Here is a 15,947-nt window from a genome sequence, read left to right as displayed (position 1 = left end):
AAACCGTGTTTGGGCTGGGGCAGGTAAAACCCCAAATCCCTGAGGCCGGAGCATGAGCCTGCGGGTTTGTGCAGCCTGCAGCGTCGCTGCGCTAGAAATAGCCCAGGCTTAGGCAGGTGGGTGGGAGCAGCAAGCAGCCGGCAGCCGGGGCCGGGTGAGAAACGCTGTTTTGCACATGGGCAGGCAGCATGTTCTCTCTTTACACGTACAGACAGACGGAGATAGAGGTGCTGCTCCGTCGCGCCTGGCTGTTGGAGCAGAACACGCCTGGTGCTTGGGTGGACTGCAAAGCACCCACTGCGAGAAGTGACTTTGGTGGCTTAATAACAGTGCCCTGAATCCAAATTAAAGCGCTGGCCATGGCTGCGCAAGGGCCAGATTTTCAAGTCATTAATGCTGACATGACAAAGGGGGAGAGGCCCAAGCAGGTGCCCCGGTTGTGTCAGAGGACTTCCGCACAACTTGCAGTTTGGGCATGGTGGCATTCACCCTCTTGTTCTGTCCAAAATTCTTGCCTGGCAAAGCTGCAAATTGTTAGGAAACAGCTGTATTATCAGAGGTGGCTGCGTGCCTGCAGGAGGGAGGGTGAAGTGGTCTTTTGGGGGAATCTCTCAGGATCGATGCAAACCTTTCCATGGAAGTAAATACACCTTGAAAGAGAACTATATTTTGACCTCAGCTGGATGTGAGGTTTTAATGATCAGAGCTGGCTAAATAACACAAAGCGTTTTGCCATAAGCATTGCATTTTTCTAGGAATTTATTTCATCAGTGCTCACTCCTTTTGTGCTTCATGTTTATGAATGTACAAATAAACCCACTCCAAAGCAGGTATTTTCACCTAAACAGCGTGCTGAAGGGGCTGTGATTTTATTTACATGTTCTTTATGCTGCCTCTTTACTGTTGGTATAAATAAAACTTACACGTTACAAAATCCTTTTTCTCTGAAAAAAAAAAAAAGTGTGAGATCCCAGCACCAAGGCAACGTGAGCCCTCGGTAAGTACCGCAGGGTGCTTTGGGGTCAGCTCTGAATTCACAGCTTCTTGGCGGCACGGGGCCAGCAGAGGTTCCCGACCTCCTCTGTGAAGCATCTCAAGGCACTGATTGAGCCGTGGGCTGGGTGTTTTGCTAGGCTGCCCCCCCGAAAACCAGGGGAACATTGGCAGGTATGTAACTTTGAGCCTCGAGAGGTGTTTGTTGCTGTTTAAATATGTAATAATCAAACGAAAATGGTCCTTCGCCTACTCATGGGAGTCTTCCGTCTTCGGCGTGGCATGAAGTGATTTAGCCATTAAGGTTAATGCTCGTCTTCCTGCTGTCTGTTGAAACTCTGGGCTAGGCAATGCAAATAGCTTAGCCAGTACTTTTAAAGGTCATTGTGCATGAAAAAAATAAAGATCATACACCACTCATGGAAATGTCCTTAGTAATCACTGCCTGCTTGGGGGAGGAGGGGAAGAGGAACTTCTGGAACATTTATCTCATCCCACAGATAGTTTGGTGACAGGCCCTGGATTTGTGGCAGCTCTAGCTGTGAGTCGGCAGCTTCTTTGCTATCTCTTGCTGCCCGTGCAATTTGTTTGCCAGGCGGTGGTGGTGCTGCCTGGCCTCGGAGCTGCAGCTAGTGGCACGCCTGCCCTGGGCCGAGGTGTTCTCCATCCCGTGGTGTGCCAGGGGGCTGCTCCTGGCCATTATCACACACTGGGGAGGTCTTCTCCAGGCCAGCTCCCCAGCATGAAAGCTCATGGTCCATTGATGGCCAGCACAGGGTGGGCTTCATCTCCAGTCTTTTCTTGGGGTTTCCTGTGGGACTCCTTCAAGTTCAGATCTTCCCTTCTTCCCCCCAGGCCATCCTGTTCCTAATTTATCTAGGAGGTAATTTAATCCTTCTCTCCTCAGACAACCGACTACCCTGGTGCATAATTAATTTATTAACACACTAACCTACTTTAAGGCGATAATCACTTTAGGGTCACAGCAGGCTTGAGGCACCTGATCTCAGCCTCGCCTCATGACAAGCATTTCCTGAGCCTGAGCTGCTCAGGGTCGGGAAGCATCCTGCCAGCTGCCAACATCTGCCAGAGAAAGCTCTTCCCCTTGGCCCTGCTCCCCACAGCTGCCCCTTTCCATCAGCTGTGCCTCTGCGCTCACCCAACGCCCATCCTCTGGTGGCACCCCACACCTGGCAGAGGAGCTGGGAGGTGGCTGGCGTGCTCCTGGAGAGCTCCTGCTTACCTGGGGACCCCTCTGCCCGCAGAGAAATGTGGGCTTCCCACGTGAAGTGGCTCTGCTCGTGCTGGGGATCAGGAGTTAATCCTTTCCGCAGTGTCCTCCACTGGTGCCTGCCTCCTTGTCCTTCCTGAGTGGAGCTGCGACTTCCCGGAGGAGGAGGAGAGGACGGAGCCGCTGCTTTGCAGCCTCTCTGATGTAGGTGTTTAGCACCAGCTCTAATAGCCTCCTCTCAGAGAAGTGAACTATATCCTCAGCTCATTATTGCAGCCCTTAAGAGGAAGAGGAGTGAAAAAGAAAAGATCCTATTCAGTCTCACTGTTTCCAAACAATACAAAGAGGAAGAGGACTCCTGTGTTTGTAGTGAGTTTATATAAGAAATAAGCAATAAATGAGGAAATCCTAGTGACCTGCAGTGTGCCCCAAGCCCTAACGTTTCTGGTGCTTGACTATCCGTGTACAGAGCTGTGGAGTGAAATGAAAGCAGCTTTTAAAGTCTCTATTCTTCTCTTTTGCTGTGAAATTCCTGCCTCTTTTTGTCAAGTGTGATCTTTGTTGGTGTTTTCTTTATGCCTGGAGTAATTTCTGTGCTGAAAGTCTGCTGTGCCGCTTCCCAGTGCCGCCGTGCTGGCACTGTTCATCCCGACACCAGCCCTGCTCGGGAGGCACATGTTGCCCCACTGCCACACAGGCTTCAGGGCTGTGCTGCAGAGGCTGTGCCACGGGGGTTGCACCACAGAGGCTGCAGTCTTGGGTGCTCATGCAGCTGAAGGTCAAAAAGGCTCCGAACTGCCACTGCAGTAGGAGCCGAAAACCACCAAGGCTCATCAGAGGCTCTTCGTGTAGCCAAGTGGAGTCATCAATCTCACTGAGGCAGCCTCTGCCCGGGGAGATTTGGAGGTCAAGGTGGAGGGGCGAGAGGACAGTGCGGCACGTGGTGCTGCCAGAGCCTGGGCTGCAGGGAAGCAGTCCTTCACAGTGCACGGCAGAAAGCAATCCTGCCTTGCGAGGCAGAGCTGAGAGAGCCTCCTCGAGTTTCTGCAATTTCATTCTATGGCTACAGAGTGGATATTAGTGGACTTTATTAGCTATTGATATTAATTACCTCAACCTGCTTGAAGCTCCTGGAAGTACATGTTTGGGGCTTGGCAAGGTGTGAGCTGACCTTAATTATGCTCGCGCTCTGAAGGCGGCTGAGCAATGCGTGCAGAAAGCCTGGCATGCGTGCCGATGTCTCTGCGTCATTGGTTGTCCATGGGGACATCTGAGATTACACTCTGTGTGAGAAGTTAAGCATGCCTCATATGTCTGCACAAGATCAGGGCTTGCACATTGCATTTTATAACTTTTCCTGCTTCTCATCTGTAAACTTCACAGTCAGGGTAACAGATGGGGACAGCTTGGATGTTGCAGATATAGATTTGATGTATGTGGGCTTGAGCCAATATCCTATTGAAGCTAAAGGGATGTCTTCCAGTCGTTGGATCACGGTAAATGAATTAATGCAGGCTCTGGGGTCATCATAAATACTCACCCCATCCAACAAATGACGGTGTCTGGTGTGTGGCTGGAATACAACACTTTGCGAAAGCAGGCTCTAATCCAAAGTTGCACTGTGCTGTTTCATTCCTGATGCAATGCTTGCTTTTGCCGGAAGTTTTCCAGGCCTGGCTCAGGGCAGCAGGGAAGCACCCCCAGGAGGACAAGGAAGTGACAGAGCTGGGAAGGAATATTCCTGGTGGCTGCTGCACCATCGGAGTCAAGGACTGGGCTGCAGCACTTTGCTGAACCACCCCCTTGCCAGAACACAGCAGCAGGTCCGTCCCCACCGGTGCACACTGAGGACTGCTCGTACATGCCCAGGGCTGGCCAGATCCTGCCCCTCAGCTAGCAGCACAGGGAGGTGAGCAGGCCCCGAGCTCCTGCTGCGATCGAGCCTCCAGATGGGTCCCTGGGGATGTGGTGCAGATCCTCCTTTCGGCTTAGCCCAGCTGGGTGATGAGTTCTCTCTTCTGGACATCCTGAAGCTGCTCTGCGCCATCAAAGACACGGGACATTTTCTTCCTTCTGCTACTTGCATGTGTGCCTTAGTGCCTTGGCTTAACTCCAAGGTATTACAGTCTGGGTAGGCTACATGATCTATTCTTTTTGTCCCTCTGTTAAAGGATATCTCCTGGGTGTTTTGAGAGGCAAAACTGAGCTTGCACATAGCTCAGTGGTGTGGCTGCAAGCTGGGCAGTCATGCAGAGAGACACATCACCCCAGCTTGGGACACTGGGGTCACCACAGCTGGCCGAGGGTGCCCTTGCCATCCCTGTTGGCTCTTAGTGGTGTTGGCACCTCAGTGGTGCCATGCCCTCAGTGGCACCGGTCTGTAACATTGGGGTCTCTGCTTCCAGAAGCAGAAAGGTGGAATTTGGCACTCCCTTCCCTCTCCATCATGTTTCCTTGAAAAAAGCTGCTTTAAACTTCTTCCCTGGCTTGTCCTGCCAAGGCAGAGCTCAGCGAGTTGCATCTGCCTGTCATGTCATGTTAGTGTTTGCTGTGAGCCACGCCATGACATCCCAAGCAGACTGGCGTACCATGGAAATAACGTTGCTCTATGTGAAAATGGAAAAGTTGTCGCTTTCCAGAAAACAGCCTGGAGAACATCAGCTGCAAATGGGAATGAAAAAAAAAATGCTTGTCTGAGTGGATGAAGGGATAGCTTTTAAAAGGCAGACCCAGCTTCCACCGATGTCAATGGAATGCCTTACACAAACGTTAATGGCTATGGAGTCATGCCCTAAAGCATTATATTTTTTGGGATGGTGTCAAATCGTAGTATCTCAAACGACGCTTTTGTGTTACTATAATAAGGTCTTTTTTGATTCAACTACTTAGGTTAGCTCTTTAGTGAAGTCACTTCACCTCTCTCTGCCCCTGAAAAATAGCTCTCATGAAACCTGTGCAACTTTATCAAGTGCTTTGAGATCTACCGGTGGCGTTAGACTATCAGGGGTGTATTGTTATCACTCTCACCAGAGAATGATTTGAAGGAGGAAAAATGTTTGTGATTCTTTGGGCAGATCTGCAGAGGGCAGAAAAAAAAAGAGTAATTTGTCCCCTATTAAAACACTGTGAAATACTCTGACTCTGGAAGAATTTCCCCTGTGCTTTTAGAAACCCCCTGAGTTCAAAGCATCCACCCCCTGATGTTCCAGCCTAAGCTGTATCTTGTAATCTCCTCTGTACCCGTTGGGAAATTTCCCCATGGCTTTGTGTACACAAGAGGGACTCTTCTAAGGAAATTTTATTAAAAAAGACATTTTTTTTTAAAGTGGGATTTAAATAGTAAGCTACATTCTCCCTGCCAGCAGTTCTCTCCCTTTGTGCATAGCGCATCCTATTCTTGAGCAGATATCTCTCTCTTATCAGGCACGTGTGCATCTGTGATAATAAGGGCAAGTATCTGGCTAAAGCAATTGAAGATGATACTGAGCCTGTTGCTTCCCAGCTGTTTGATGTGTCTGGAGTCATGGTTTGGTGCAGCCACCTTTGCTCATGCCATCCCCACTGGCCCTGGGAGCTGTGACGGATGACTTGGTGCTGAAGCAGGATAGCCCCTGGGGCAGGCTGCCTCCAGCCAGCCGTGGGGACAGCTGCTCACAAAGCCAGGGCGTGCCCATAAATTACGGCTCCAATCAAGGAAGCATTCTGAAGCAGGCTGATAGCTATTTTTAACTGTCTGTGGTGGTCGTTACATGCAATCCTTATGCAGAGTACATTGAAACTTTTTCAACTGTCTTCCTGAACTGCCATCATAATTTTACCATGGAGGTGGCAATAGCCAGATGAATATTATGGATTCTTCTTGTGTTGCTCTGATAAATACTGTCTACAGGGTACATTGCAACAAATGATACAAGGCCCAAACAAGGCACTTTCAGAGGCAGTACACAATCTGATAATCTCATTATTTGCTACTCCTACACAATATAAGAGCAACATCAGATCAGCCTTAGGTGTTGCTGCAATAGAAATAATTAATAAAAATCAATCTGCCACCTATAATGTCTTTAAAAAGCAATAGAGAACATACACAAGCTACTCTGAACAACTGTGCCTCCCAGGACTAGAGCTGGGGGTGATGTCTTCTGCAACTTATCACCTGAAAAAAGAAAGAATTGTTTTGCATCTAGATCCATTTTGAATGTTGTGAATATTTTATAGTACTTTGCTGGCAGAAAACGGTGAATTTTTAAGGGCTTATTTGTAAAACATGAATTTTGAGCTTTTAGGAAGAACCGTTTAGAGCAGGTGCTCATTCTAAGGGTTACGGGTAGCTGAGCAAGGCACAGCGCTGGTGCTGGGCAAGCTCAACCCTGTTGCAAAGCCACTATATCAGATGTCCACAACCATCTTCCTGCAGCTGTCTCCAAAACATGAATTTTATCTCCAGTTAACATTCTGCCTAGCAAATCCCACTGACCACACATTGGTCCTGAATTGTTGACTTGTTTTTAGCAAGTATGGAGGAATCTGCTCAGTTGAGCACATACGATGGATGGGGAAGAATTTTTCAGAAAATGCTGTGTGGGAAGCATTTCTCAAGATGCCCTCACATGGGCTACAACTCTACCAGGGATGAGCAAACATGGGATAATGTTGTGGGATGCAACACTGCATGGTGTTTGCCCTGTAGTGTAAATAGCAGTAGTACTGGGGACCATCACCTGCAGGTTTGGATGGCAGTTTTGGGCTAGTGTAACTCCAGTAGGAGTGTTTCCATCACTGCTTTCCTCTTGCAACACCTGCACCAGCTATGGGATTGTTTCCCAGCCAGGCCAAGGCAGGGCTGTGCTTTGACCTCCCTCCTGCTGCAGCCACCGCACCAGGGCTGGAAGTGCCCCAGCAGCGTGCTGGAGGCCCTGGCTGGAACTGCGGCGTACCCCCGGGGTCTAGCATTGCTAAGCACCATTTAAAAGCAGTAGCAGCAGCAGGAGCTCTGTATTCATAATGAAAAATTCTTCAGCAAGCAAAGCAGTGTAAGGAGATACAAGGGAGCCTGCCCAGTTGGGAGTCATTCGCAGATGGTTCTGGTTCATTTGTTGGCTGCTTTTTCTCTGTCTTCATCAACCACCACTTTCCTTGGTTTAGCAGCACACTCTGAGCACATTCTTAGCTTTAAGCACCTGAGAAGTCCCATTGACTTCAATGGGGCGACTAATGTGCTTGATTAAAGGTAAGTACCTGCTTCAGTGCTCTGCTAAATCTGAGGTCTGGGAATAGAAATAAATGGAAGGATCTTGCATGTGAAGGGGGGAACTTCTGGGGAAATATTTACTCCAGAGGTAGAAGAAGCAGTCCGAGGGAAATTTCCTCTCTACATCCTGGTGTGTGCAGCAATCTTTCTTTGGGAAGTTATCCACACTGAACACGTGGCTCCAAATTGAGCTTGGACCGTTTACTCTGGTGGCTGCAGGAAGAGAAAATTTATTTCACTGCTGTGGCCTGGTATGTAAATGTAAGAAAACTACAAAAGTGAGTAACTGCCCTCTTGGGGGAAGGTGAAGAAGGCACTCTCCACTCTTTTAATCTTATATTAGGTTTAATTTAAAGCTGGGAAATAGGAGTGCTGCAAAAAAGCTGAGTTATGCTCCCGGCTTGCTGACTGACCTTGGTCCAGTACCTTTGCTTGACTCCCTGCATGTCCTTCACGCCCCAGTTTCCCCATCTCTAAGGTGGGGATGGTGATACAGGTCTCACTAGCAGTGCCCCGCACAATCTGTTGACAGCAAATCCCTGTTTATTGTGGTAAGTGTGGTTATACAGGCTGCTGTTTTACGTTGGGAAGTAGTAGAAAGAGGCTTGAGTCTCGTAACTTGGATCTCAGCTGCTCTGCCTGGGAGCCTGACCCTCAGCTTTGTGCGGCAAATGTTCAGGCATCTCCATGGTGCTTTGTAGGGGAGAGAAACAGGGTTTGCTGCTGGGAAAGCTGAAATCCCGGCCGGGCCGAGGGGAACCTCGCCAGCAAAACTTCTCACTGGTGCAAAGTGCCACAGGCACAGGGCCCTGAGCTGCCATAGCTGCCACTCGGTCAGCTGCAGCCATGGCTCGAGGTCCCTCGCTGGGCCACTGCAGTATGTGCAACAGATGCTGTGCTTAACGGACTAGCAGTCTGCTGTGCCTTGGTAATCTTTTGTCTCTAATAGTGACGCCCGCTAATTATTAGTATTAATTATGTATGGAGTGGTGTTTTATAGGCAAACAGAAGACAAGTTTCCTCTCCCATAGGACTCATAACATAAAGTCAATGATGAGAGAATCAGAGCAGGCCCAAAATGTTCTGGAGGATGAAGAAGCTGAGGAGAGCACAGGGAAGCGGAGGGAGGAAGAGGAAGGGCAGGAGGCCCGTCTCGCCTTTCTGAGCGCAAAGAACCTGGTGGGATGACCCCACTCACCACCAGAGCAGGCTGGCAGAGGTAAAGGCCGCTCTCCCTTAGCTCCCTGCTGCGGGCCAGCTTCCTAATGCCCGGCACCACCTCAGGAAGCCCAGCTGATCCCAGCACAGACCAGGGGGGATGCCAGGTGGGAACCTGGACGGTTGTATCGCTCTGCCCCGCGGTGAGAGCATGGCTCTTTGAAAGCACTAAGTGCTGGCAAGGGCCAGGACAGGACTAATGGGCTACTAGCCTCAGGGGACTAATGGGATGGCTAATAAGGACATGGATTTTGACATCGCAGAGCAAATAAGAATTGGCAGACATTAACCTCAGACATGTCTGCTACCTAGACAATCCAAGCCCCTCTGTCTTCGTTCTGTTTAGCATATTAATGTTTAATTCCATTAGCATCAGCAGCCGTGGCCGCCGTTCAGCCCAGGAGCTGCTTGGATGAGCCTCGGGAGGTGCCATTTTTGGAAGGGGACCTCGCAGCTGGCCGGGGGCCAGAGAGCCCTGCCCAGCTCCTCAGCCAGCAGCAGTCCCTACGCTGTGGCTGCAGCTCACAGTATCTGCCTCTAGCTCACAGTCCCATGCTAATTCAGCATGAACCGCTGCTGCCCGCTGCATGGGCTGCCTCCTTCCCAAAGCACTGCATCTGCGCTTCGTTGCTGTTTGTGGGGGGTGATTTTCCCTCTCTCCTCTGCTTTCACCCCTTTCTCTTTCACTTTTAGGATGCAAATCCTTACTGCCCTACTACATGCCTTCCAGGAGAAACAAGGTGGCAGGGGCTGATTCCAGGCTGGAAATAGGATGGGGAAAGAGCTCCTCACAAAGAAATGAACCATGTTGATTCATCTTCTCCAGCCTCCCTGCTCTCCACTCCTTGCTAAGTGGTAGTGGCAGCAGCAGCATGGTGTGCAGTGGTGCATTTCCCTGCATTCAACCCAGCAGCCCTGCACACCTCTGGAGAGAGGACTGATCTCAGGAGGACAGGAAAGAAGCAGCCCCGATGTCTGGTGCAATTCCTTACAGAGCTTAGAAATCTAATCAGTGAGGTGGCATTCTATTTTTCTCTCCTTTCTCCCTTTAATGCTTCCCTTTAAACGAGATATTAAAAATAGGAAATATTAATTTGGCAGATGGTGCAATTGGGCTTTTGGCAGGAGACTGTACACTGTGCTGCGGAGTTGCAGACCTCTGTCTCCACACTGGAGCACTGAGCGATGCTCTGGCTTCTCTCCAGGCAGTGTCTTCCTCCAGCTCTGGGTGCTGGGAGAGCTGTCTGGGGCAGAGGGAGCTCCTGCGGCTCCTTCCTCCAGCTGCAGCCAAGGAGCTTTGATTTCTGTCAGTTCTAAGCTATCACCAAAGGGTGGAGAGCTCGTTTTTGCTTTAATTGTAGCCAGGTTTGATTGCAGTGGGAGCTGCACACGTGTAAGCACCGCACTATTTCTGCAGGGAGGTGGTTGAGACTTGGTTTGGCGTTTTAAGGGAAGAGAAGGGAACGGAGTGGAGCTCAGTTCAGTTCAGGGGTGTCTTGGGCTTTCTGCAGCATGGGATGCACTGCTCTTTCAGAGGGGTCTGCGGGAGGTGAGTGTGACAGAGCTTGTTCCTGATGTGTTAGGTAACGCATTTCTAACAGCATTGGTTTTACAGATTTTGCTGGACGCTCTATCTGTTCTTCTTTATCTACCTTTTTTTCGTTGGTGTTATTGTTGGTCTCAGCTCCCATCCAAGATACTTTTCTTTGTCTGAATTTTCAGAAACACTACGGAGTCAAATTTCCCCTAAATTTTCTCTGCTGGAGCTTTGGGCCAGTCCTGCAATTTCACCAAGGGCAAAATAAGCCCTAATTAATCCCTGCATCCATGTTGCATCCCTTTTGCCTATCTGTAACCTCCTGTTATTTAGCACATCTCTCCCCCCACTGCATTCCTCTAGCCTGCACTGTCTGAGTCTCCTCTGACCAACCTCATTTCTCAGGGCTGCAACTCCTCCGGCCTCGGCAGACCCCTGGGAATGAAACTGAACAAAAGCAGCGTCAGGTCTCACGCTTGCGGTTCATTTTTCACATGTACACAAAGATTTTGTTTTTCAAGTCTTCTGGCATTTTTGTTGTTCTTTGAACTCCTTCCAACTTGTCTGTCTTTGTTACGACGTGATGTCCAGATCTGGGCATGCTGCTCCAAACAGCAGCCTGACGAGTGCTGTGAAGAGTGGAATAATTACCTTGCTGGGCTGCAGCAGCCTGATGTTATTGACTTCTGTTCAATCGATCATCCCCCCAGACCGCTCTCTGTTGTATAGCTGTTTGGCCAGATATCTCCATACAGCCTGTGTCCTTTTGTTTATTCCTTCCTATGTGTTAATCTTCTGCATTTGTCCTGCTGAATCTCTTTGTATTGATTGCAGGCCACTTCTTTAATTTATCAAGCTCGTATTGTATTTTATTTCTGTCCTGTGCATTATTTGCCACCCTCCCACCTTGGTAAAATGTTCAGATTTGATTAGCATACTCCTGGTCCAGTCTCCAAGTTGTTAATAAAACTATTGAATTGTATTGACCTTGCAGGGCACTCTGTAGGACCCCACTTAACATCTCTATCCACCGGGCTCTGAACTGTTGAGGTATGCATGCATCTATTTTTAATCAGCTGCACATCTTTGTTCTTGTATTTCATCTTGTTTATGCTATGTAAAGAGCCGCGTGATGTTTTGATTAATAAAAACGATGATCTGTGTAGCTCCAGCCATCTGCCTGAGGATCTGCCCAGTGATAGATATGGTACCTGACACGATGGTCTCTGAGCCCTTGTCTGTAGATGAGCTGCCGATACCAGTGTGTAGGATTTGTGTGAAGACTGAAGTTAAAATAACATATCAGTCAAAAAATCCCTCCAAGGCCTGGAGCCTGTAACAAGACTCCCCCTTCCCCAGAGTTTTCCCACCCACTGCCCTGGGCAGGCTGGGGGCTTTGATGAGTGAAATTGTGGCTGTGTTCAGCAGCCCCCGGGGAGGTGTATCAGCACATGACTTACTCACAGTCCTGACTTGGATCAATCATGAGCGCAAAGCTGGGAAGGCACTGAAGGGCAGTTTCTTGGAGAGGGGGGGAGAAAAAATAAAATCCAGGTATTCCTCAGGCTCTGCCTGGCCCTCCCCATGGCATCCTAGGCTGGCTGTGTGTGCAAGTGGGCAGCTTGTCGAGGCTGTGCAAAGCCTGCATTTGGTGACAAGGCTGGTTCATAGAGCCAGGGGATAACCTGATGGGTGAGGTCCCCACCCTGGGTGGGTGGCACATCTCACCCTTTCTCTGGCTGTTCCAGTGCCTCTGTAGTCTCGCTTTGCATCCAGACGCTCTGCCCCTCAAAAAAAGCTTATGTTTAGCAGCTTTTCCTCACCCTGTCAGTGATAGAAGTTGCTTTTAAGAAAAAGGAGAGGTGATGGAGGAAAAAAAAATCTCACTAATTCATTTGCGTGCTTCTGATGGCCAGACCCAGCCTGTATGTTTCACACTACTGCTTTAGGTGATTGCTGCTTGCCAGCTCTGCGTGCTGCTAAATTTTCCATGCTGAGAGAGGTCCCTAAGGCTGATGCTTGCTGGGGGGAGGGGGGACCCCTCAGTTTTGGTTCTGACTGACATCGCAGGTTCCTGGCTGGAAAACATCAGCCAGTCCCTTGACCACTGACGGGTAAATGTTCGTAACACAGGAGAAAAGCCCTAATAAAAAGGAACCCCACTGATCTGAGGGCATTTTAGAAAAGATGGGGCTGAATTTCAATGGCAAGCTTTGTCCTGGGTGGGGTTTGGCTAACATTCAATGCCATCTTATGTTTTTTGGTGGATACCTCCCCTGTGTGCTGCATTAAATGCCCTTTAATTTCATCAGGTGTTGAAAATCAATGGCAGCTGATATGTGATTACCCTGATTTCCCTGTGCCCTTCCTAATACCCCCCTCTGAGGTCCTGAGGATTGCCATGTGGGTCTCTTGCACCATAATGTTCTCCCTGTCCCTGCCAGTGAGCGTGGCTGCGCTGGGTATCTGCTTATCTGTGGGTTCTCTGCACACTGGTGCGCTTTCCTCTGTCTATGACAGCTCCTTTTCCTGTTAACTGTTATTGAATTACACAAGCCTCTTAATTGTCTCCTTTTCCTGAAAGACTAAATCAAAGCAACTCTTAGTTTATTAGTCTCTTCGCTGTCTGTCAGAACTGACTTTTTGTGACTGAGCCTGTGTCAGGTGATGCTCCTCCTCCACTCTCTGTGAAGTGACTCTGGAGGAATTCACCCTTCTGTGATGTTTTTGTGCCTCAAAATTGTTTTTGGTGGGACTGTGTGGTCCGCAGTGAGACTTGCTCCTGTTTGCATGAGGAGCTGACAGGGATCAGCCCAGAAGAGGGGAACGGGTGGCCTGTGCTGTTCTATCCTCTCCTGCCCTGCATTGCTGGTGGACAACAGAGTTTCCAAAAGTCCTTGGACAAAGTCTGGTCCACTGGGCAGAAGTACCTCTCCCCACGACCTCCAGGCAGACCTCCTCCTGGCTTGTGCTGTCACTGGCATCTTCTGCATGTCCCTCACCCCTGTGCTCATCTGAACGGCTCAGCATCACTCTGGATGGGGCACGTTGCCTTTTGTCCTCCTCTCTGTGCTCCTCGGATTGATGGCTGTGTTGTTTGGCTAAGAGTTTGGGGCTGGGTTCAGCTTTCCCCACAGACAAGTGGTCTGTGGGCCCAGGAACACAGACTGGTGGAGATGACCAAGGGCCCAAACAAGTTGGCTGCGCCAGCCCACCTCCTCTGGGGCAGTCATACTTCAGGGAACCAGCATCTCCTACCAGCAAAGCAATGAAGGAACTAAAAGCCAGAGAGATTCATTAAGGGCTAAACGCTATTAATGAGCCAAATGTTGTTATTTTTTACATCGTGTAAGAGCAGTCTCTTCATACTCTGATTTTCTTCTCTGGGACTCCCTACAGAATACAGCAGTGATCCCAGTGCTTTTGAATTGAGGCTGCTGGATGCTCTAGGTCTGCTTACATCAGACCCCATCTGCCAGGACCACACGCTGGTCCTGACCAACAGTGAGAGCAGAGGCACGAAGGTAAGAAACACAGCTCCCACCTAACACTCTGCCTTGCTGTTCAAGTAGTATCTCTGGCACTTATGATGATTGATCTCTGGAGGCGTACGCCCCTGGAAGAGGGTCCCCTGCCTATCTAGCCATCAGCATCAGGCCCTGCCACTTTCTTTCTCCCCAGCTCAGGCAGTTTGCACCATCTGTGCCCTTGTCAGTTCTGGAGCTGCAGGGCTCTCCACGCAAAATTCGCTCTATAGCATAACTCTCCATGCTGTAGTGAAAGCCTAGCCGTGGTGAAGTTGCACAGGTGTGACCTTACTCCTCTCTCTCATGACAATAGATCATCCGTCTGCATTGCAGAACCGAAATCTGTAGGCTTCCCCGTTGCCTACCCAGTTTGGCCAGCCATGTATGCAATGAGTCACTGCTACTTGGGTGTTCCCACGGAAAGCTGTGGGATCAGACTTGTGCGGGAGTACAGCTGCAACTGAGGAAGAGTGGCAGAATCTGGCCCACAGAAGCTGACATATGGTAAGGCAATATATGTTTCCTAGCATGCGGATCCAAAAATTATTCCTACAAGGTGCAGAGTTACATTGATTGTATTACTGGATTATCAAATGATTAAAGCCATTAACAATCCACTCTTGAGCAATCAACGTAACAATGTTTAGTTGCCTTGCAGTAACAATTAAAAGATGAAGCAATTTGCAATAATTAGGTAGTATCTGGAAAAAGTAGTCCTCATTAAGAGAAGTTAAAAGGACTTTTTTGTATGGTCGAGATGAACCTAGCAGGCCAATTCCCCCTTCGTCACCCTCTCTTCTTCTCCCCTGCATTTAAGGAAAACAATCTGTTCTTGTTTAGTCTTTCATTTTGGAAAAGATCAAAGGGGATCTGATGTCTGGATGGCTCACTTCATGGGCAGGGGGTGTCTCGGGACCACAGTGCCAGTGTTGGGAGCTGGTTTTCACAGGGAAGCTGTCCTGAGTCATAGGGCCGTTTTGCTGCCTGGCGGGATTTCGGACAACGGCACTGAAGTCTCAGCGGTTCCCCCAACAGGGGAGATTCTTGGCAGCGAGCCCTTGTTCAGGCATGCTTGCACTAGCGATGGCTAAAGGCACTGGCCCAGCTCCATGTCCTAGGGAAGGCAGCAGTGCACCCTGCTGTGGTACCCAAATTTGCACTTGCAGTCATTCTTCCCTAGGCTGTTTAGCCCTGGGCCATTCCTCACCTGAGGTGGATTACAGGCTGCTATTTTTGTCGGCTCACAAGACCTCTCCTGAAAGTGAGACAAAAAACGTAGACGTGCCCCTGTCCTGAGCCCAGTCTCCAACCAACGTACAAGGTCGATATTCCTCTGTGTTTAGTGTCATCAGCTGCAGGAAAGCAGAGAAAGAAGGATGCGGGATGTGCTTTTTAGCACAAGGTCTGTAAGAAACCCAGGCACACAAGTCTTGGTCTCTGTGTAAGAAAGTCAAAAACTAATCTGGTTTCTGTCTGTGGAAGTGAGTAACCATTGAGGAAGTCTACTGAGCATCTTCCAGTAAAAGGCATGAAATCCATAGCCCATGTGGGGATGGTTATGTTACTTCACTGAAAAATAACGTTCTTGGTGACAGTCCCATCACTCTGTCTGGACGATTCTGCTCTAGAATGCTGACAGATTTTCCACCTAAGGTGGAAAGGTATGCGTGGAGACACTTAAGTCAATAACTAATTACAGAAATTGGGAACTTGCTGATACTTTGTGATTCCCTCTTCTGCACTCACAGAATGTGCAGGGCTGGGATCTCTTCTGGCTTGCAGCAGGCAGGGCTTTGGTTTTCTGCACCATCCAAATGGCAGCCAGTCTGTGTCCTCCAAGCCATACAGGGACACGTGTGTCCCTGGAGAAATGCCATCCATCTCCACATGGAGTTTATAACTATACTGATGGTGCTCAGGAGATTACGGATGAAGTGGAAATGGCACAAGTTCAGAAAACCAGCTTGGGAAAGAGTGCACACAAATATAGTTGCCCCATTCTCCCGCAAGGTCTTGAAACAGAAAAATGCCACATGAAGTGCCCTCTACCACATTTGGAGTCCATGTTGCATTCAGAATGAACAGAGAACTTGACTATACGATTCCCAACACCATGCACAGGCTCTAGAGAGAATATGGTGAGGGGGAAGGGCCTGGATTGCCACTGGTGATGCAGCACCAGTATGTCCT

The 15,947-nt window shown here is 49.3% G+C and overlaps 1 protein-coding gene across 6 annotated transcripts in view; it reads left to right on the top strand.

Moving 5' to 3' along the window:
* The window catches only part of PCDH19 (protocadherin 19), a 119,594-nt gene that overhangs the window by 85,770 nt on the left and 17,877 nt on the right, over nt 1-15,947 (top strand). For all 6 annotated transcript variants that reach the window (XM_040572104.1, XM_040572102.1, XM_040572107.1 and 3 more), the window contains exon 5: nt 13,630-13,754. In XM_040572104.1, coding sequence (XP_040428038.1) covers nt 13,630-13,754 — 125 coding nt within the window. The remainder of the gene's footprint in view (nt 1-13,629; nt 13,755-15,947) is intronic.

This window comes from Cygnus olor, chromosome 13 (assembly GCF_009769625.2).
Source record: "Cygnus olor isolate bCygOlo1 chromosome 13, bCygOlo1.pri.v2, whole genome shotgun sequence".
In the NCBI taxonomy this organism is placed as follows: Eukaryota; Metazoa; Chordata; class Aves; order Anseriformes; family Anatidae; genus Cygnus; species Cygnus olor.
The sequence above is the reverse complement of the archived record's forward strand: the minus strand, read 5'-3'. Positions and strand labels throughout refer to the sequence as shown.